This window comes from Malaclemys terrapin, chromosome 11 (assembly GCF_027887155.1).
Source record: "Malaclemys terrapin pileata isolate rMalTer1 chromosome 11, rMalTer1.hap1, whole genome shotgun sequence".
NCBI lineage: Eukaryota > Metazoa > Chordata > Testudines > Emydidae > Malaclemys > Malaclemys terrapin.
In genome coordinates this window covers 2,219,517-2,242,864 of record NC_071515.1, presented here as the reverse complement: position 1 = coordinate 2,242,864, position 23,348 = coordinate 2,219,517, and the positions used below count along the sequence as shown (strand labels likewise).

The following is a 23,348-nucleotide window of genomic DNA, read 5'->3' as shown; positions in this document are numbered from 1 at the left end:
ATGCAGCTTTTGTCTCTGGTACTGACTCACTTGCAGCCTCACTGCTGGAGAAACAAGGCACAGCACATGATCTTGTGGCCAGCAAATCCCTTGTCCTGCGCCGCTTCCCGCAGCCCCCATTGGCCTGGAGCAGCGAACTGTGGCCAATGGGAGCCGTAATCGGCCAAACCTGCCTGGCCCGCCAGGGGCTTTCCCTACACAAGCGGCAGCCCCAGTTTGAGAACCACTGTGATAATGTCATCTGGTTCTCTCTGCTCCGGTCTGGTCAGGACATCTTTCAGGATTAAGATGAAAAAGGTCCTTGTGGTCCCAGGAGACAGTGGGGGAGTAGCACAGTGTCCAATTTTCCCCCCCAAAGTCTTTCTTTAAGGACAGTTTTTGTTTTCCCAATCTTCTCTAGCTTTCAGCCCTGCCACCCATCAGTATCCATTTCCTTCCCAGATCTCTTGACACAGGACAGGGGCAAGATCAGAAGACAACCCCATCCAGACTCTCTCCACCTCATGTCTTGGTCTTTGGATGGGCATTGAATCTAGAGTAGACATGTTTGGTAGCCATTCAAGCGAAAATTTATTCCTTTAATCTTGAGTTCCCAAAACAAAAAAAATTAGAGTGAATTATGCATGCTCAGATAGCTACCTTCTCTCAGGCATGTTTGATCTAATCCATAGTCTGATTTACATTAGAATTTTCAGTCTTCTTGCTGCTCCCATGTAAGTGAGGAAAAAAACTCCAAGATAGATTGCTTTGGTTTTCACTCATCTAGTTTGCTTTATGTTAATCTGAATATTTGGCTGTAATATCTGCTCTGTTGGAATCTACTCTAATTTGACAAATATAAAGATTTAGTTTTATATTTTTATATATGTATGTATGTAGTTATCTTTGAAATTTAAATGCAAGAATACTCTGTGAATTTTGAAATTTAATGTTGACAAAGGTCACAAGCTGGAAAAAATGGGCTCTAGAACAGACTTCTAGATTAACTATTTTTTGCTCTTTTTGTAAGACTGAATATATTTTTAAGAATTAGTCATTCATAAACAGTTGCTTCTTGAGCTAAAAATTTAATAAAAAATCTACTATGACCATCTGTTTTCTGGCATTGCAAACTATTCCCCATTGAGATACCAGAATCAATATAATGTGTATTGTAATTGATAGATGAAAGGATATTCCACATTATCTAAAGGCAGGCAGAGTATGTTGTGTGTTTCCTTTGGATAACTCTGAGTAGCAATATAGTCCCAGCTAGTCTGTAGAATTTCTCAGGGGTTGATATTCTAATCTGGTTTAGTTTTTTTAAATTTTGTTGTAGAATTGGAAACCAGGAACACTAGATTCAAAATAGTAATATCTGTGGATATTTAAGGTCTTTACTAATAAATATAAATGATTGCACATTTTTCCTCAGAGCATTCTTAGTTTGTTAGGTCATCTAAGTTTTGTAGTTCACATTCTAAATCTGACAATCGGTGCTCTAAGATTAGCAACATGAACAAGTAGGTTTAGTGAATGCAGCAATATTAAAACTGCTTCTACTTAATTTGTTGGTGGTACTAGTTAGGAAGCTTACTTTTATGCAGTGACTTTCTCTGATACCACTGTTGGATTTCTGTGCCGATAGTGAAGAACTATAAGCATAGGTGCTATGAAGCAGCTGCAGCCTTGCTCTGCTTAACCTGCTGGCGCTGCTGCTGTGTTGCTAGCTAAGTGCTCTTCTGCAGAGGGTGGTTTGCAGTCGTATTGCAGCCTTTGACTGTGAACATGAAATTGTAGATGCCTCCTTAAGCCTTTTAGGATGAACTCATTTGACTTAGTCCTCTAACATGCTATCATCCTTTGGTTTAAATAAAGATTTAATGTAGTAATAAAGATGCAGTCCAATATCTCAAGTTCACTAAATCTCATTTTATAGAAGGAATCCACTGTCGATCACTGCCTTAGCAGGAAAAATTTAGTAGCATAACATCCAACATGAAACAGGCTTATAGTAACATTTTTAATATTTAAAATTGAAAACCACGAACATAGTAAACTAAACTTCCATGTGATGCCTCACAAACCGTGCCCACCTTTTCAAGGTCAATGAGGAAAAAGCATAGCAGCATTTCTGAGTAACAGAACGCTTTGTTCCTGTACCTGTATTCAGTTGACATTTTAACTATTCATATTCTTCCTAAGAATACATCATGGAATGGAGCTTTGTTTTTATATACGACACATCTAGAAATTTAAAAAGGAAACTATCCTTTTGAAGAAACAAAGTTAATATCAGTGACTCGCAAAATACCAAATTACTTGGTAACTAAAAAAGAATGTTAAACTGACATGATTTTGAAGTTAGCTGGAAAGCCACTGTTCTATGAAGGGATTAGAATAAGGCTAAGTAGTGCCTGAATTTATATAAAAAACAAAAGAGAAAAAATGTAAGGCCTGAAAACAGCTTTCCTGGGGCATGCTAGAGGTGCCTGATTCTTCAGGTAGATGCAACCGTGTATTCTACTTAAGTGTGTGTGCGGCCCAGCGCACTGGCGCTGGAGAAATTTGCCTAGCAGCATCTGCAGAGGGGGCGACACTCGCGCCTTATGGCCGTAGCTCCTCCCCTGGCTACATGAAGCACTATAGCCCCAACTCTTCCTCAGTTCCTTCTTACTGCCTGTGGCTGGAGTTGGAGCTCTGTGTGGTCTCAACCTCTCAACTAGTTTCGTTTTCTTTTGTTGTATATTGTTAGTTGTACCCTTAGTGTGTGTTCTGGTTAGTTGTAGTAGGTTGTTTAAACATTATCCTTCGTGTGGGGAGCGATCCACAAGAGTGATCCACACACACCGTGCTTGCTCCGTCTCAGCGAGGCCCATGTCAAATAGCATTGAGTGATCTGCAGACCATTTAAGAAATGGACTTAAATGGCTTGGGACCATCAACAGTGTGCTCCTTAAACTGGCTTAGGCCCTCTGAAACATGCCAGCTCCAGTACCACCTGCTGCTGGGCACTGTCTCTGCCATGCTGGGGCAGTCAGAATGAACGTGGCCCAATCCACCTAGAGCTTGAGGATTCCTCAAAGCACGACTAACTCCAACTAAATCATCCCAGCCAGGACTTTGTCAAGCTGGGCCTTAGAGGTTTTTAAGGATGGAGATTCCACCACCATCTCTCTAGGGGCTGGTCCACACTTAGTCCGGACTTCGGACTAAGGTACGCAAATTCAGCTACGTTAATAACGTAGCTGAATTCGAAGTACCTTACTCCGGACTTACCGCGGTCCAGACGCGGCCGGAAGTCTCCCCCCGTCGACGCCGCGTACTCCTCTCGGCGAGCTGGAGTACCGGCGCCGACTGTGAGCACTTCCGGGATCGATCCGGGATCGATTTATCGCGTCTTAACCAGACGCGATAAATCAATCCCAGAACATCGATGGCGTGCCTCCGGACCAGCCGGTAAGTGAAGACTAGGCCTAGGTAACCCAGTGCTTCACCACCCTCCTAGTGAAATATTTTTTAGTGAAATAGCCAACCTAGATCTCCCCCACTGTAACTTGAGACCATTGCTCCTTGTTCTGTCATCCGCCACCACTGAGAACAGCCGAGCTCCATCCTCTTTGGAACCCCCCTTCAGGTAGTTGAAAGCAGCTATTAAATCCCCCCCTCATTCTTCTCTTCTGCAGACTAAATAGGCCCAGTTACCTCAGCCTTTCCTCATAAGTCATGTGCCCCAGCCCCCTAATCATTTTCGTTGCCCTCCACTGGACTCTTTCAATTTGTCCACATCCCTTCTGTAGTGGGGGGCCCCAAACCGGACGCAATACTCCAGATGTCGTCTCACCAGTGCTGAATATAGGGGAATAATCACTTCCCTCGATCTGCTGGCAATACTCCTACTAATGCAGCCCAATATGCCATTAGTCTTCTTGGCAACAAGGGCACACTGTTGACTCGTATCCAGCTTCTCATCCACTGTAATCCCCAGGTCCTTTTCTGCAGAACTGCCGCTTAGCCAGTCTGTCCCTAGCCTGTAGCACAGCATGGGATTCTTCCGTCCTAAGTGCAGGACTCTGCACTTGTCCTTGTTGAACCTCATCAGATTTCTTTTGGCCCAATCCTCCAATTTGTTTAGGTCACTCTGGACCCTATCTGTACCCTCCAGTATATCTACCTCATGATTCTATGATCAGGATTGGGGGGAAGGCATAGAGGAGAACTGACTAAATGAGTCATGCATCTGACGAAGTGGGTATTCACCCATGAAAGCTTATGCTCCGATACCTCTGTTAGTCTATAAGGTGCCACAGGACTCCTTGTCGCTTTTTAGAGATCCAGACTAACATGGCTACCCCTCATGGGCAGGGAGATGTACACCTTGTCTTCCTTACAGATGTGAATTGCTAACCAGCAAGCCTTGCTGCCTAAGTATGATTTTGTTACTTGGACAGCTATCTCCAAGTTTGCAGACCCGCTGCCTGAGGCCTCACGGGAGGAATTTCAGGAGTCTGTCACTGAGCTGCATGCTTGTTTACTAAGATGTGCTTGCAGTCCATGCTTGCCTGGGTCAGGGTGATAACCTCTGTGGTCACCATGCCGAGAGCTTCCTGGCTGCAGAATTCGGGGATTGCCCCTATGTCCAGCAAGACATTGAGGATTTGGCCTTCGATGGCCAAATGCTATTCTCGGATGAAACTGGCAAGACACTGCGCTCCTTCAAGGATTGTAGATCTACTCTGTGGTCCTTGGGAGGTGTCCACTTTGGAAGGTTGCACTTTCGCCCCTTCATATGTGGCTCATAACAGTCCACCGTCCCAGTCTGTCTAGAGAATGAAGAGCAGGTTAGTCTCCCTCCACTGGTCCTATACTCTTTTCAATGGTGGCTGCGCCCACAGAACATTACCAAGGCATTCCCTTTGTCCAGCCCTCGTCAGCGAAGTCGGTTGCTACAGATGTCTCCCTGATGGGTTGAGGGGTGCACCTGGGGTTGCTGAAAGTACAGGAACTGTGGTCGGAGCAGGAAGCCTCAATCCTTATCAACTTGTCGTTGTTTCAGGCCATCTGCATGTCTTGCTTTGTGGCACCATTTGAGACGTAGTGATTCACATACTTACTGACACCACCACCACAATGTATTACATGAACAAACAAGGGGGAGCACACTCCAGATTGCTCTGCTGAGAGGTGATCAGGCTGTGGCCGTTCTGCGTCGAGGAGAACATTACTCTGATAGCCGTTTGTTTGGGGTTCAGAATCATCTCACGGACCATCTCAGTAGGTGTTTGTCCCTAAGTCACGAATGGTCCCTGAAAACAAATGTCCTCTGGATCATCTTCACAGCTTGGGGCATCCTGACAATTGACCAGTTTGGTACAAGGGATGGCAAGAGATGTCGCCTGATCTTCTGTTGAGGGGGCCTCAGTCTAGGCTCCCTGTCTGACACTTTCCACTGCAGTTGGCAGTCGACTCTCCTGTATGCCTTCCCCCCCCCCTCCCAATCCTGATCATCCCTCAGGGCATCCTCATGCTCATGGTGGTTTGGGCCAATCCCAGCATGGCAGAGAGAGTGCTGGTTGTCCAACCTTCTCACGGTTCCTATTCAGCCTCCCATCCCAACTTCCTCTTCATCCCAACCTGCTTACTCAGAATCACAGCCGCACCTTGCATCGCGTGCTCAGCTCCTTGCATCTCATGGTGCGGTTGTTGCAGGGCTGATAGAGGAGGAAGAGCAGTGTTCAGCAGCTGTCCAACAAGTTGTGCTCAACGGTAAAAAATTCTCTACCAGAATGGCCTACTCAGCAAAATGGAAGCAGTTTTCGGTGTGATCGTTAGCCCATGGAGTCCAACCAACAATGGCTTCTATCCAGAACAACTTGGAGTACTTGCTTCACCATCAGTCATTGGGACTTGCACTTAGTTTACTGAAAGTGCCTCTGGCAGTGATATTGGCATTTGATCCTCCCTGCCAGTCAGCCTTATCTCAGTCCCTGGAAAAATCATGGAACAGATCCTCAAGGAATCCATTTTGAAGCACTTTGAGGAGAGGAAAGTGATCAGGAACAGTCAGCATGGATTCACCAAGGGCAAGTCATGCCTGGCTAACCTAATTGCCTTCTATAATGAGATAACTGGGTCTGTGGATGAGGGGAAAGCAGTGGACGTGTTATTCCTTGACTTTAGCAAAGCTTTTGATATGGTCTCCTACAGTATTCTTGCCAGCAAGTTAAAGTAGTGTGAGCTGGATGAATGGACTATAAGGTGGATAGAAAGCTGGCTAGATCATCAGGTTCAACGGCTAGTGATCAACAGCTCGATGTCTAGTTGGCAGCCGGTATCAAGCGGAGTGCCCCGAGGGTCCGTCCTGGGGCCAGTTTTGTTCAATATCTTCATTAATGATCTGGAGAATGGCGTGGACTGCACTCTCAGCAAGTTTGCAGATGACACTGGAGTGGTAGATACGCTGGAGGGTAGAGATAGGGATACAGAGGGACCTAGACAAATTAGAGGATTGGGCCAAAAGAAATCTCAGTTGCAAAGATGAGGTTCAGCAAGGACAAGTGCAGAGTCCTGCACTTGGGACGGAAGAATCCCATGCACTGCTACATACTAGGGACCGAGTGACTAGGCAGCAATTCTACAGAAAAGGACCTAGGAGTTACAGTGGATGCTGTAAAAACAACAAGGAGTCTGGTGGCACCTTAAAGACTAACAGATTTATTTGGGCATAAGCTTTACAGTGGATGCTGTATATGGATATGAGTCAATAGTGTTCCCTTGTTGCCAAGAAGGCTAATGGCATTTTGGGTTGTATAAGTAGGGGCATTGCCAGCAGATTGAGAGATGTGATCATTCCCCTCTATTCAGCATTGGTGAGGCCTCATCTGGAGTACTGTGTCCAGTTTTGGGTCCCACACTACAAGAAGGATGTGGAAAAATTGGAAAGAGTCCAGCGGAGGGCACAAAAATGATTAGGGAGCTGGAGCACATGACTTATGAGGAGAGGCTGAGGGAACTGGGATTACTTAGTCTGCAGAAGAGAAGAATGAGGGGGGATTTGATAGCTGTTTTCAACTACCTAAAAGGGGGTTCCAAAGAGGATGGATCTAGACTGTTCTCAGTGGTAGCAGATGACGGAACAAGGAGTAATGGTCTCAAGTTGCAGTAGGGGAGGTTTAGGTTGGATATTAGGAAAAAATTGTCACTAGGAGGGTGGTGAAGCACTGGAATGCGTTACCTAGGGAGGTGGTGGAATCTCCTTCCTTAGAGGTTTTTAAGGTCGGGCTTGACAAAGCCCTGGCTGGGATGATTTCGTTGGAGTTGGTCCTGCTTTGAGCCAGGGGGTTGGACTAGCTGACCTCTTGAGGTCTCTTCCAACCCTGAGATTCTATGATTCAGGGAAGATCAGTGTTCTCCAGTTCAATGATAACGAGATTCTTAAAAGGGCTTCTTCATCTACATCCTCTGGTCTGAGAACCGGTTCCCCTGTGCAACCTAAACATGGTCCTGGGGGAAAGAGGGGTTACTGCTCGAGTCACCTAAGTGGGACACACATCTGCATCTATTCGAAGAAGTAGTAACGGTTACTTACTATATCGGTGGTTCTTCGAGATGTGATCTAGACATGTATTCCATGAACAAGCCTCTGTCCCCGCTGCATCGGAGTCTCGTGTCCTGTGTTTGGTGCAGAGAAACCGAGGGAGGGTCGGGGTGGTGCCATCTCATGTATCCAGGAGAGGAGCTACAGTCATGAGGCATGAGTGCCACCCCTCTGCGGGTACTGATAGGCAAATTTCTCTGGCTCTGCTGTGCTGGGCACACACACACCTAAGTGGAATACATGTCTGCATCACATCTCAAAGAACCACAGCTACAGTAAGGAACCATTTCTTCTGTTGTGAGGCAGACGTGCTGGGAACGAAAGAGAAAATGCACAATTTGAGAGAGGGTGCTGTGGAAAAAAAAATCCATGAGAAGAGGTGACAGGTTGGTAAAGACATGTGTCTGTGGGGGGTTATTTGGTTAGCACCCTTCAGAATGTGGACCATGTGTGAGCAGATACAAAATAATTATATTGAATATGTACCTGATACAAATGTATATGGCATATGCTCATGTCTTGTAGTAAAAAACATCTGAATGTGTGGTAAGGAACTACTTGGCTCTCTAGCATAACCATTCACTCCTCCTGGACTCATGTTCCTGCACATCATCAAGGCCCTGATTGAGGAGGGTATCTTTATTCAATTCATCATTTAATCATGTGCCTAAATGCTGATGAATCGTGGGACTTAAATGCTATTCTGAATAGGGATGGATTTAAGCATGTGCTTGAGAGTTTTCCTGAATAGGGGCCACAAGCTCAAAGTGTGGAAGTTTATGGTTTGGGGTGAATTGTTAGTTCCATTTTTGCAGTGAAACATAGGTGTCTGCTTGTGCATCCAGTAGATTTTTCTCTGAGCAGTTAGTGAGAAAGTCATCTGGGTTCCTGGCGATTTATGTGGCTACCTATGAACCAGCTCTGTTGGTGGCTTTCTCAGGCTGCATCAATTGATATAATAGGACTCCAAGCCCTGTGGTTCCAGCTGTGTGACAGGCTTCATGTCTTCCTCGTTCTGTTTTTATTCTTTCCCAGCCCTTTCACAATAATTTCTATCATGCTGTAAGTCTATGTGGTGCTTACTATTCCTGAGGGCATTATGTGCCAAAAAATTAAAAAATCTGCTCCAAAAAAAATAATAATTCTGTGCACAATATTTTAAAATATTACCAAGTTTTATTTGTCAATATATAAGTGCAGAGGGCAGTTGGGAGCACAGGCCACTGGATGCATGAAGTTCAGAGATCACCCTGCAGCCCCCTCGCCCTCAGGACACAAACTCAGCGGTAAGACTGCATCCAACCCTGACACAGCACAAGGCCTGGACCTGCCCCAGAAACACCCTGGGGCCCCTGCCCCTCTGCGCCAGACACACCAGGTGTGAGGCAGGCAGGAACCAAGTGTGGAGGGATCCAAGTGTGGGGTGAGAGGATTCTGTGTGAGACAATCTGGGTGCAGGCAGCTCAGTGGGGGGATGTGGATGCACAGAGGCTCGTTGGACAGCGGGTTCCAGATGAAAGTGGTTGGGGCTCAACGGAGGGGTCTGGGTGTGGGAGGGTCTCAGCTGGGGAGTCTGGGTGCTGGGGAAGGTGGGGCTTGGTGGGGTGGGAGTCTGGGTGCAGCTAGTTGGTTAGTGGCATGGGGGGTGTTTGATTGCAGGGAGCTCAGTCGGGGGTGGTCTGGGTGCAGGGATGGGGGTCTGGAGGTAGGGCTTGAGGTTCAGTTGGGTGGGATTTGGGTATGGAGGGCTAGGGGGGTTCTGGATGTACCAGGTGAGGCTTGGCAGGGGTGTCTGGGTATGGGAGGTCCAGATGCACAGAGGTTGGGTGGATGGGGGAGCAACTCCCCATACATCTACCCCTCCCCCCACAGCTAAGGAGCGATGGGGGCAGGAAGCAAGGGAGGATGCTGAGCTTCCTCCAGCTGGGGGAGGTTTCTGGGGGTGGGTCTGAGACAACCCCAGACACTCCCTGCAGGGGAAGAGGACGTCCTGTCCTCTCCTGCCTCCAGCCCAGCCAGGACTAGAGCTAATCCCAGCTCAGGGTAGGAGCCCCCAGCCCTATGGTGATTTACCTCTCCGCTGGCTGCTCCGGGTGCCTGAAATGATGTACCTGCGCTGCTAGAGGGTGGTGCGTGACTGCTCTTGCAGCTTCCCTTTGCTTCCTTGTCAGAAAAAGTCATTTTTCTGTGGGGGACATGAAATCTGCACATGCGCAGTGGCCCTGAATTCCCCCAGGAGTAGTTTACGTACATAACAAGAGATGTGCTCACAGCCTGAATTTTCTTTGTGTGCAATGAATCGCTGTCCCAATCTCAAACCTTATGACTGGTGCCTCCAACTCCTCTCCCCTTCTTCTCTTGCTATATGTCCCCTCCTTCACTTGTTCATTCCCTCTCATTAATTGCAAGCCACCGATTCATTATTTCCTCCTTGGCACCACTGTCTTTCCCTGTGCGTGAGAGAGAGAAATAGAAGGGAGAGGGAATGAGGAAGCCCTCTCTACAATCTGGCAGCAGCAGGTGTAGCCATAAAAAGCAAGATCACTGGACCGTCTTCTCTCCCCACTCAGCTGCACACAAGAGGCAGTTTCCCTTCATGACAGTCACTGATCTATGAGCTTCTTAGGAGAAATGCTGGCAAGGATTAATAAGGAAGAAGTGAGTTTTGAGGGAGCTGTAATTTACAGGTAGGGAGCCTAGCGCTTGTTTGAGGGGTAAGAATCATATGGTAGATGGAATGACAAGGAAATAAAGGAGAGAGGTTTGAGAAAAGTCTGGAAGACGGACGAGGAGTAAGTGTACATGAAAGCAAAGATGTAGATAGGAGCAAAATCGGGAAGTGCCTTATGTAGATGAGCAATGAACAAAGACATAACACGGGTAATGCATAAAAATCAACTTTTGTATTTTGTCAGTTGTAATTTAATTTGATCAGCTATATGTAAATGTACTGTAGATATCATAAAAATGAAATTACAGTGCAGCTAACAGTAGTCCCTGTTAATCTGAGATGTAGAGAAAACGGACCAAAGATTTTTGGATGGATTATAAAGTATTGTGTAGCAAGCTCCTGCTCCTAGAGAAATTAGACAAAAGGTAATTTACCATAGATTCAAGCAGGAGATTGTCAGTTAATACCAAGACTGGTTAGCCCTAGCTCCACTCTGCCCCTTGCTCTGCCTTCAGCCCAAGCTCCACTGCTGAGGAAGCGTTGGTTGTGCAGTAATGGAGGAGAGGCACGGACAGATTAGGGTTGCCAACCCTCCTGGTTTTGCCAGAAGTCTCCCGGATTCAGGCTTATTTCCCAGAGGCTACTGAAGCCAAACTGGGAGATTTTAGTCGCTAAAATCCGGCAGCACAGCAGGACTAAGTAAGGCTGCCTGCCTGCCCTGGCCCCGTGCCACTCCTGGAAGTGGCTGACACGTCCCTATGCCCTTGCGGGGAAGGGGCAAGGAGTCTCCGTGCGCTGTCCCTGCCCCAAGCGCAGACTCCGCAGCTCCCATTGGCCGGGAACTGCGGCGAATGGGAGCTGCGGGGGCAGTGCCTGCAGGCAGAGAGAGCGCGCAGACACACCCCACTACCACCAGGGACCGCAGAGACGCGCCAGCTGTTTCTGGGAGCAGCGCGGAGCCAGGGCAGGCAGGGAGCCTTACTTAGCCTGCTGCGCCGCCGACCGGGAGCCACCCGAGGTAAGTGCTGCCCAGCCAGAGCCCTAACCCCTCACCCCCTGCTGCCCCCCAATCCCCTGCCCCAGCTCTGAGCCCCCCCCTGCACCCAAACTCTCCCCCAGCCCCAAGCTCATCCCGGAGCCTCCTCCCACACTCTGAACCCCTCAGCCCTAGCCTGGTGAAAGTGAGTGGCGGGGGGGGGACGAGCGACAGGGGGAGGGGGCATGGAGTGATTGGGGCCTCGGAGAAGGGGCAGGGCAAGGGTGTTTGGCTTTGTGTAATTAGACAGTTGGCAACGCTAGGACAGATTCTGTTAATGGTAAGGGGGGGGGGGGAGAGACTGGAAAAGTTTGTGCGCCACTGCTTTAGGCAATGTTTTATACATTTATAATAAAGGGAATTTGTATTCAAGACCAACTTGAACTCCCTTCTGGTTCAAAAGAACCCCAGACACTTGTGCTAACATTTTTTATGGCATGTTATGTGAGGCCTTGGCAATGCAATGTCATGTAACTAGTCAAGCCTAGAGCAAAGATTTGTTATTTATAACAAGGAAGCAGACTAGCAATTTACTGAAAATTGTGTGGTGATAGATATGTGAAAATGCAGTATTGTACCATGATCAGTTTGTATGTATAGCTTGCCTGCTGTTGCAAATAACATTTGGCCAGGGATCTTCCGATAAACCTGGACTAGGAGCTGTGTGGGGCAGGAGCTATAGCACTTGGCATAATGGGGACCCCCTGGTCGTTAACTTTTGGGGCTTCCTCCTCTGGATCCCACACAGCGGGAGGCCACTGTGAATTTAGCCTTTAATTCCTTCAAATTTTACTGTTATTTTTTATAGCCCAGTAATCGTTTTGATTTGTATTCAAATAGCACCCACAAGTGCTTGATGCAATCCACAAGGAAGGCTTGATCCCTGCTCCGAAGAGATTATCATCTAAAACAAGCAGCATTCAAAAGGTGCAGGAGAGGAATTACATTGTGATTATAATGTAATGATCATTTTTAATTTTTATCCCCAAATATCCCTTTCTCTGTTATTGGCTGGCTAATATCTTGGGTCTTGAGAGCAAATTTAAAGAGGAGGGTAAGTGGTCTTATGGATCAGCTCCTTAAATTGCCCTAAATAAAAAGATTTTATCATGTGCCTCTTATCAGTTTTTAAATACACATCTATCCAGTAGGAGCAAGGATGGTCTCATGATTAAGGCCTTGAACATAAACTCAGATCTGAATTGTATTGCAAGTTCTGCTATAGTCTTATTGTGTGACAATGAGCAAGTCACTTACTTTCTCTTCCTCTGTTTTCTCACATGGAAAATAGGAATGGTACCTTTCCTCCCAGGACAGGGGGAGCCTAAGTTCATTAATGTTACTACAGCTGAGTACCATAATAAAAGCTTCTTAGTTTTCTCCCATCTGGGTATAGCCACATGTTGTCTTTTGTGTTGTACTTAGACTGCAGCTCTTTTGGGCATAGACTTTCATTTTGTTAAGAGTTTGTATGGTGTCTAGCACAATAGGGTGCTGGTTCATGACTGGGCTCCTAGGCACTACAGCAAAAGTAGAAATAAATAGACATACATTTGAATACTTGAATACTAGTTTGACACAATACTGGGCTAATGGATAATTATTTCACTCTTCATATTGCCTTTCTGACACAGTAATCAAGTTGGATTCATAAGGATTAAATAGTGCATATTTTGGTAGTACTTAGTCCTCGAGTAAGACAAAGTTATGAATATGGTATTTCAAGGATATAAAATAAGCTTTTCAGAGGTCTTCATTGTGGTACTGCATCTAGGTATTTTTATCAGTACTATGTAAGACACAAAATAAATTTAGGTCAGATACAGTTTTAAAGCATGTCATTGTTGATCTGCTCAACCCTTGCTAATGTGTTCATTCTCATGTTTCTTTTTATGGGAAGCACAGTGCATCCCCTACCAGATGATTTTTTCCCTACGTGTACATAGCTTTTTCTTATTAAAGGAAAAGACAACATTCATGGTTTACCATAATGGCATGATATCAAAGCTTTATCTGCTTTAATTACCAAATTAAATCTTCTATGTGAAGACTGTAACAAGCTTTACTGTAAAGTATAACTGTAGTATATGAAGGTTTTGTATGAAACCTATTTTTAAAAGATGCCTGCTGTTTATTGTAAACTCACTGTAGTTGAAATGGATTAAAAATGATCTTGAGTTATCCATCTTTTAAAATTCGTTTTAAATAGTTCAGATGTATTGCAAGGAATTGGTTATATTCTGTAGCTCATATCTGCAGTAAATGAAAAAGCCAGAGTCTTGTAATGGCCTGATGAAAACCGTTCTTAGTTACTCTCTCTCACCCTAATGTAGCACTAGATGAGTTTGTTTGGGTTTAAGTCACAGACAGAAAACTTGCATCTCAAATATGACCAGTTTTTCAAATAATTAAATTGTAGCAGCAGTAGCTAGACTTAGACTGGCGCACCTGCGTATTTATTTAGAGTGGGTGTCTGTCAGTCGGCTCCACTCCATAGAGAGTGCTAATGGGATTGACCAGGAGCTGTAGGACCAGCTTTTCCTTTTCCCTGTGGAATAAGATAGGGATTTACTTAATCACTAGAACAACAATTCATTAATTGGCCTAACTGAGCCTGGATGCTTGCCATGTTGCTTTTGTGATCTAGATACTTAACCTGGCTTGCACTTGTGGGGTGCAGACACTTGCTCTAGAGGCAAACGATTAAGATATTTCAGAACCTGTTAAGAATTTATTAAAGTGCAGAAAATCTTTGAACTCTTAATAGAAATACAGAGGTTTTGGGTGTGGAGTAGTGCATGTACACAGCATTGTACTACAGTAGATAGAGGATGGGACTGAGGGTCAGTAGACCTGTTTTGTTCCTCGCTGTGTCACACACTTTAGGTCACAGTGGGCCTATATGTTCCTCAACTTCCTGATCTGTAAAATGGTGGTGATAGTGCTTTGTGGATCTGTGGTATTTAAATCCTTGTTCAGGATGGGATTTTCCAAAGCGCTCAGTGTTGATCTAGATTTTCTCTCAAGATAATGGTAAAGCTCTCATTGATTCCAGTCCGAGCAGGATTAGGCCAACATCGAGCGTATCTGAAAATCCCATCCTTGCTTTGTAAAGGACGTGATCCTTTCTATGAAGAGGCACTGCAGTTACTAAATAACTAATACTGTTGTGTAATTGAAAACAGTAATTTTTTTTCCATTTTAATTTTCTGGGCATTAAATGACATAAAATTGCTTATCTGTAGGATTGTCAGTTGTAGTTCTAAATTGTCATACCATAGTCAAATTTAGTCTCGCATCTAGTACCTGATTTTTAAGAGATGTAAGGGCTTGTGTCCACAGCACAACAGCGTGAGCTATGGGGTGTGATTTCTAAAGCAGAGTAATGAGTAGTGCACTAAATGATCTATGTAGACCCCGCTAGTGAGCACTAAAAGTTCTCTAGTGTGCTTTCATATACTTCTAGTGCACACCAGCAGGTTCTCCGTGGACGAGTTAGTTCGGAACATTAGTGTGCTTTAGAAATCACGCCCTTTTAGTGCACTTTGCCACACTGTGTAGACAAGTCCTAATACTATCCAGCAGCTGCTTGTTTGGGCCGAGCCTTTCACATGCACTTGATGAATTTGTGCATGAAAATGTGGGTACATGTGTGCTTTCTTAATATGCAGACCGCTCTCAGAATTTGTCACTATTTTCCCCATAGTTTGACTCATAATATTTTCTTGATCGTGCTATGCTAAATTTGTTGTTATACCATTTTGAAAGGTAATGGATGCTCTCAGTATACTTAATTAACAGAATTCTAGAAAGAATATTATGTGCCCCAAAAATGCCTGTTGGAAGTCAAACCAGTTGGCGTGCTTGATGATCCTTTACCAGGTGATATCAACATATACCATGTGCTACACAAATCCCTTGTTATCTTCCTAAGTGTGACAAAAGTAGGGGTGGAGAATTGAAGCTGAGGTTTCTTGCCTCCTTCATGGATTTTTTATTTTTGTTGGCTACAAATATTTTATTGGTTATTTTATTTTAAAATGGATACAAAGTTTATTTTTCAAGTTTTAAGAGTTAATATTCAAATCAAAATTTATTTTTAGTTAGCAAATAGTTGTGACTTAAGGCAGTGGGATAGTATTTGAAAGAGATTTCAGTAATGTTTCACAAACTTTCACATGCGTTGAGGGAGTCTGCTCACCACTATTCAGAGTTACCCAGCGCTAAGGGCCCATCTGTTTCTTGTGCAGCTCCTATTGCTACATTTTTCAGAGACATAACCATTTAAAATCAGTTAGACTGACAGTGACTAAATTACCTTGTGATAAATCATAACACATTCCTCAGGTAGTTTAGAGGATAATCCTGCATTTTAGAATTTACCTTTGTGTACTTGTGTTTAATTTTTCTGATATCTTTAGATAAAGAAAACTCCAGTCCTTTCCTTTTTCAGACATTCATTTCGCTCTAATCTCTTTGACACATTTCTAAAATATGTATATATTCTAAGCAGCAGATTGACAGCTCAAACCATCCAAGCCAATTTCTAACTTTACACAGAGATGTTCCCAGCTGGTTCACTGGGACTGAGGAACATCAGGCGGCTTTTGTCTTGTCTAATAACTGGGGAGAAAGTGAGGCTAAATGACAGCAGCTGTGGCCCTGCGACACCAGATGTGCCTCTGGGACTGAACTCGGCCCTTTTCTTTAGGAAGGGGATGGGAATTACAAAGGAACCCAACATGAACTGGGTTAATCCCACTGTGGCACTGTGTATGTGGTGGGGGTGGGGTGCAATTGTAGAGTAGGGAATCCACCCCTGAGCTTTTGAGACAGGAACAAAGAAATATCTGCTGTGCAGTGTCTGTCTTTCACTCGGGGCCCTGAAGATCTACAGAGAAGCTTTTGACTTTAGACTTTTCCTAACCTGATTGAAGAAAGCGCTCTTATTCGTAATTCCTTTTTACTCAGTAGGATTAATGAACTTGTACCTGATATGTCAAAAGAGAAAGTTTATACAATATTCTGACTCTAAGTGAGGCTTTTTTTCCTTAACAATGTGCTCGGGTCTGCTGCTGCTGTGAAGATCCTGTCAGTTGGCTGATATTTGAGAAGTGCCTTGCAAAGAAAGTTGACATAAGGATTATTTGGGCTGTGGTTCAGGGCTATGAAAATGATCTCCGCCAATTTAAGGTACTATGGTAGATTTATCTCGAATTACGTGTAGCACTCAGTGTTTTTTGTAGTGTTTGCTGGGAGAAGGAGATTGCTTCTGTTGAATAGTTTTTATTTTTAAGACAAAATATGTTTTCCCTGATGGTAGTCTTTTTACAGAACTGAAAGCAATGTATCCTGTTGGTTTGGTAAGCTACCTTTCCTTTTGTATAAGTGATTTCTGTAATAAATGTGCCTTTGTCTTTTTGCTCAGATTTCCCTGGTACACGTTCACCAGATGTATTTTTGAAATTCTTGTACTGTGAATATTTATAACTTTACGACTTTCCTAGCATACTTTTCAGTTTATATTTCAGGAAAAATACAATCCAAAATATTATTTCTCCTGTGTACAAAGTGTACTTTAAACAATATTTATAGATCTTTATTAAAAATTTGAAGTTATGTCCATGTATGTTTAATATTTAGTTTCGACAATTCTCAGTAATTTTAATATTTGTAGGGGGGTTTTTGAACAGTACCTGCCAGCTACTGTAACCTGTTCGTGTGCTAACATGTCATGTACACATATTTATAGGTTTGTTTTCCTTGTAACTGATCGTGGTGCTGGGGTAATTTCACTTGTGTATTATCAATGAATATTGATGCAGGTAGGAACTGGGGAGTTGAGGAATGCCTGTGCTTAAAGCATATGTTATGAGGGTACAGTTGAGAACACTGAAATGGTTATCCTCCAGTATTCTGAGGGAAACGGACAAGTTTTAAGGACCAGGTTTTATTCTTTTTAATGTCTGACAGGCATGGATTTTTATTCATACACATTCAAAGCCATGTGATATACATCAGTAGAGTGACTGCATACTTAGTGTTCATCCAATGGGCATATAGGTGCCACTTTTCTGGATGAATGCTGCGCATCAGTTATCAGCAAAGTTGTTTATTGCTGAAACTTTTTTTATTCTCTCTCTCTTCCCTCTCACAACAGGATGGAGACAGAAAATTCCTCAACTTTTAGAAAGCAGTTGGTTCTGTTTGGTGATGTTACCTAATCCATTTCTAGGACTCTACCAAATTCATGGTCCATTTTGGTAAATTTCATGGTCATAAGACTTAAAAAATGTTAAATTTCATGGTTTCAGACATTTCAATCTGAAATTTCATGATGTTGTAACCGTGGAGGTCCCAACCCAAAAGGGGGTTGAGGGGGTTATAGGGTGATCACAGTATTGCCACCCTTACTTCTGCGCTGCTGCTGGTGGCGGCACTGCGTTCAGAGCTGGAGAGCAGCGGTTGCTGGCCAGGAGCCCATCTTTGAAGGCAGCGCAGAAGTAAGGATGGTAATATTGTGACATTCCCCCTCCTCCCCCCAAACAATAGCCAGATTTCACGAGGCAGACCAAATTTCATGCTTCATGATGCATTTTTCATGCCCGCGAATTTGATAGGGCCATATCCAAGTCCATGTACTTTTTTACACACACTCTCACTCACTCACTCACTCACTCTGTAAGCTTTTTGGTAGGACCTAGGCTTTCTTTGTGTTTACATAGTGTGTCTCATACTGTGGTTACTACTAGAAACAAATAATAATGTGTCTGAAATGTATTTCATAGCAGAAGCTGAGAAAATGCTCTTGACGTACGGTCCCAGCTTCAGTTTATACTTTTTGCTGCAGCTGCAAATTTCTCTAGCACAGTAACAGGAGGTTTGCTTTGTTAGTACTGTGTGTGGAACTGCAAAGTTCTCCCCTTCCTCCCCAATATGTAGTGGAAAAATATGAAAGGGGGGATAATTCACCTTCAAGAAGCAGGGACTGTTCTGAAGAGAAATTTTGGTTTACAAATTATTGTTCCACATACTGTCTATCCTGAGCATGAGCTAAAGAGCAGATTTAAGCTACTTGATAAAAGTAATTTATGATAACTTTGCTGCAAGCTTTATATGAAGCTTTTTCCTTCTGTTTTTCAGAAGTCATGCAAATCTTAGTCCCCAAAAGTTCTCTTAACAGTAAATAAATATTTCTAGAAAAATAGAATTGTTCTACATTTCTCTTGTAGACTGGGATATGTTATGCAAAAGGAAATGTCATGGTTCGCAGAGACACAATGTATGCAAATATGGCTGAAAACGCAATGATTTGTATGTCAACTATCCAGAATCGAGATTAGTGCTGAAAACTGATATAATTTGATGCAGTGTTGAAAAGAGGAAACATTAGAAAAAAAACAGAGCAGGTAGTAAGATCTTAAACACTTATGAAAAAGTACTGCACATCCATTTTGCTAAAGCATCTTCCATTAGGCCTTGGTGCAATAAACATTTCTGACATCACAGAATGGTCTGATTCAAAGTACATTGTCTGTACTGGTTTCCTTTAATGCTACAGATCTTTTGTGCTGCTCTAGAACTGTTGTGCTCTGGTAGACAGCAAATACCCTCTGCAAAGTCAACCCTAGTACAAGTACTAATCAAACACACATCCACTCATTACGGATCTGACTTCAACCTATAGACGCTTCCAAGTTTTGTAACGGCTTTTTATTCTTTTTTGGTTTCATGCTGTTGTGTCCAGGTATTACAGCACATATGGTATGTAAGGTCATGCATTGTTCTTATATCCTGCCCAATGGCTAGACACAAGTGTAATTCCAATATTTAAAAAAAAAAAAAAATCCTAAGATACCATTCTGGTAACGGATAGGTGTATTAAAACACACTGCGAATACTTACGCTTTTCTTTGTTGCTTTAGGAGACATCACTCAAAAAGGATATGAAAAGAAAAGGGCGAAGCTACTTGCACGTTACATACCACTAATTCAAGGTAAGAGATTTAAACTATCTGAAAGTTTCAGGGAAGCCTTTTGTGCTACATGATTGTAAAAAGTGATCTGTATATCCACTAAATCCTTAATGAGCATTGTCCTGAGTTAGTGATGTTACTAACTTTATAGAAAACTCTGGGTTTCTTTGTAGTAAATAGAATTTCAGCCCTATTGGAATATCTGAGTGGACACATTGTGGTAGGCATCAGACCTGAATGTTAGCAAGCAGGTTCAAAAATTAAGCATCTATCCTCTAGCTAGCTATCTACAGTAAACAAAGTATAACTATGCAGAGCTCTATAATGAAATATTGTTATCAACTGTGACCGGGAGAACTGCATGGTGACTTGCCTGCCTGGACAGGGAGAACCGCATGGTGACTTGTCTGCCTGGTGCAACATCTCAAGACAGCTAGATAGACTCATGTGTAGTGCTGGGGAGGAGCTGGTGGTCGTGGTACATGTAGATACCAGTGACATTGGGAAGGATGGAGAGAGGTCAGGAGGCCAAATTTAGGCTGCTAGGTAAGAGATTGAAGTCCAGGACCTCCATGGTAGCATTCTCTAAAATGCTTCCAGTTCCACACGCAGGGCCAGTTAGACAAGCAGAACTGCAGGGTCTCAATGCATGGATGAAATGATGGTGTAGGGAGGAGGGGTTTAGATTTATTAGGAACTGGGGAAATTTTTGGGAAAGAGGGAGCCTATACAGGAAGGATGGGCTCCACCTAAACCAAAATGGAACCAGATTGCTGGCGCTTAAAATTAAAAAGGTCGTAGAGCAGTTTTTAAACTAAGGGCTGGTGGGAAGCCGACAGGTGCAGAGGAGTATATGGTTTGGACATCTCTTATGGGAGGATCTATAAATGGAGATTCCCTATGTCCTAATAAGGAGGAGAGGATGGAAGATAAAATACAGGTAAGATCTGATGAGAAACAGTCAAAAGAAAAAGTCCCATTCAATTACAGCATGTAATGGCAGACAGCTAAAAAGTGACAAGTTTTTAAAGTGCTTAAATACCAGTGCTAGAAGTCTAAACAATAAGATGGATGAACTAGAGTGCCTTGTATTAAATGTGAGGATATTGATATAATAGGCATCACAGAAACTTGGTGGAATGAGGATAATCAAGGGGACACAGTAATACCAGGGTACAAAATATATCAGAAGGACAGAAAAAGGCGTGTTGGTGGGGGAGTGGCATTATGTGAAAAAGCGTAGAATCAAATGAAGTAAAAATCTTAAATGAACCAAACTGTACCATAGCGTCTCTATGGATAGTAATTCCATGTTGGAATAATAAGAATATAGAAGTAGGGATATATTACAGACCACCTGACCAGGATGGTGATATTGACTGTGAAATGCTCAGGGAGATTAGAGAAGCTATTAAAATAAAAAACTCAATAATAATGGGGGATTTCAACTGTCCCCATATTTACGGGGTACATGTCACCTCAGGAAGGGATGCAGAGTTAAAATTTGACACCTTAAATGACTGTTGCTTGGAGCAGCTATTCCTGGAACCCACAAGAGGAGAGGCAATTCTTGATTTAGTCCCAAGTGGAGCACAGGATCAGGTCCAAGAGGTGAATATAGCTGGAATGTTTGGTAATAGTGACCATAATATAACTAAATTTAACTTCCCTCTGGCAGGAAAAACACCACAGTGGCCCAACATTACAGCATTTAATTTCAGAAAGGGGAACTACACAAAAATGAGGAGGTTAGTTAAACAGAAATTAAAAGGTTCAGCACCAAAAGTGAAATCCCTGCAAGCTGCATGGGAACTTTTTAAAGACACCATAATAGAGGCTCAACTTAAATGTATACCCCAAATTAAAAAACCTAGTAAGAGAACCAAAAAAGAGCCACCATGGCTAAACAACAAAGTAAAGTAAGCAGTGAGAGGCAAAAAGGCATTCTTTAACACATGGAAGTTAAATCCTAGTGAGGAAAACAGAAAGGAACAAAAACTCTGGCAAATGAAGTGTAAAAATATAATTAGGGAGGCTAAAAAAGAATTTGAAGAACAGCTAGCCAAAGACTCAAAGTAATAGCAAAAATTTTGTTAAGTACATCAGAAGCAGGAAGCCTGCTAAACAACCAGTGGGGCCAATGGACGATAGAGAGGCTAAAGGAACACTTAATGATGATAAGGCCATTGCGGAGAAACTAAATGAATTATTTGCATCGGTCCACAATTGAGGATGTGAAGGAGATTCCCAAACCTGAGCCATTCTTTTTAGATGACAAATCTGAGGAACTATCCCAGATTGAGGTGTCGTCAGAGGAGGTTTGGGAACAAATTGATAAACCAAACAGTAATAGGTCACCAGGACCAGATGGTATTCACCCTAGAGTTCAGAAGGAACTCAGATGTGAAATTTCAGGACTACTAATCAGCTTCTGTACCAAATGACTGGAGGATAGCTAATGTGACGCCAATTTTTAAAAAAGGCTCCAGAGGTGACCCCGGCAATTACAGGCCAGTAAGCCTGATGTCAGTACTGGGCAAACTGGTTGAAACTATAGTAAAGAACAAAATTGTAAGACACATAGATGAACATAATTTGTTGGGGAATAGTCAACATCATTTTTGTAAAAGGAAATCATGCCTCACCAATCTAGTAGAATTCTTTGAGGGGATCAACAAGCATATGGAAAAGGGGGATCCAGTGGATATAGTGTATTTAGATTTTCAGAAAGCCTTTGACAAGGTCCCTCACCAAAGGCTCTTAAGCAAAGTAAGCTGTCATGGGATAAGAGGGAAGGTTCTCTCATGGATTGGTAACTGGTTAAAAGATAGGAAACAAAGGGTAGGAATAAATGGTTAGTTTCCAGAATGGAGAGAGGTAAATAGTGGTGTCCCCAGGAGTCTATACTGGGCCCAGTCCTATTCAACATATTCATAAATGATCTGGAATAAGGGGTAAACAGTGAGGTGGCAAAATTTGCAGATGATACAAAACTACTCAAGATAGTTAAGTCCCAGGCAGATTGTGAAGAGCTACAAAAGGATCTCTCAAAATTGGGTGACTGGGCAACAAAATGGCAGATGAAATTCAGTGTTGATAAATGCAAAGTCAGGCACATTGGAAAACATAATCCCAACTATACTTATAAAATGACAGGGTCTAAATTAGCTGTTACCACTCAAGAAAGAGATCTTGGAGTCACTGTGGATAGTTCTCTGAAATCATGCACTCAGTGTGCCACAGCAGTCCAAAAAGCGAACAGAATGTTGGGAATCATTAAGAAAGGGATAGATAATAAGACAGAAAATATCATATTGCCTCTATACAAATCCATGGTATGTCCACATCTTGAATACTGTGTGCAGATGTGGTCGCCCCATCTCAAGAAAGATATATTGGACTTGGAAAAGGTTCAGAAAAGGGCAAAAAAAATGATTAGGGGTATGGAACGGCTGCCATATGAGGCGAGATTAATAAGACTTGGACTTTTCAGCTTGGAAAAGAGATGACTAAGGGGATATGATAGAGGTCTGTAAAATCATGACTGGTGTGGAAAAAGTTAATAAGGAAGTGTTATTTACTCCTCCTCATAACACACGAACTAGGGGCCACCAAATGAAATTAATAGGCAGCAGGTTTAAAATAAAATAAAGTATTTTTTTACACAGTCAACCTGTCGAACTCTTTGCCAGGGGATGTTGTGAAGGCCAAGACTATAACAGGGTTCAAAAAAGAACTAGATAAATTCATGGAGGATAGGTCCATCAATGGCTATTAGCCAGGATGGGCAGGGATGGTGTCCCTAGCCTCTGTTTGCCAGAAGCTGGGAATGGGCGATGGGATGGATCACTTGATGATTCCCTGTTCTATTCATTCCCTCTGGGGCACATGGCATTGGCCACTGTCGGAGGACAAGATACTGGGCTAAACGGACCTATGGTCTGACCCAGTATGGCCGTTCTTATGTACATCTTAACACTGTATTACATCAGCAATTTGCATCCAGAGTGAGACGTGTACCTGAGTGACTTTTATTTCAAGAAATAAGGTGCCACAAGTACTCCTGTTCTTCTTTTTGCGGATACAGAC

The 23,348-nt window shown here is 43.3% G+C and overlaps 1 protein-coding gene across 3 annotated transcripts in view; it reads left to right on the top strand.

Moving 5' to 3' along the window:
- The window catches only part of DIP2A (disco interacting protein 2 homolog A), a 206,368-nt gene that overhangs the window by 44,719 nt on the left and 138,301 nt on the right, over window positions 1-23,348 (top strand). For all 3 annotated transcript variants that reach the window (XM_054043479.1, XM_054043478.1, XM_054043480.1), the window contains exon 2: window positions 19,209-19,280. In XM_054043479.1, coding sequence (XP_053899454.1) covers window positions 19,209-19,280 — 72 coding nt within the window. The remainder of the gene's footprint in view (window positions 1-19,208; window positions 19,281-23,348) is intronic.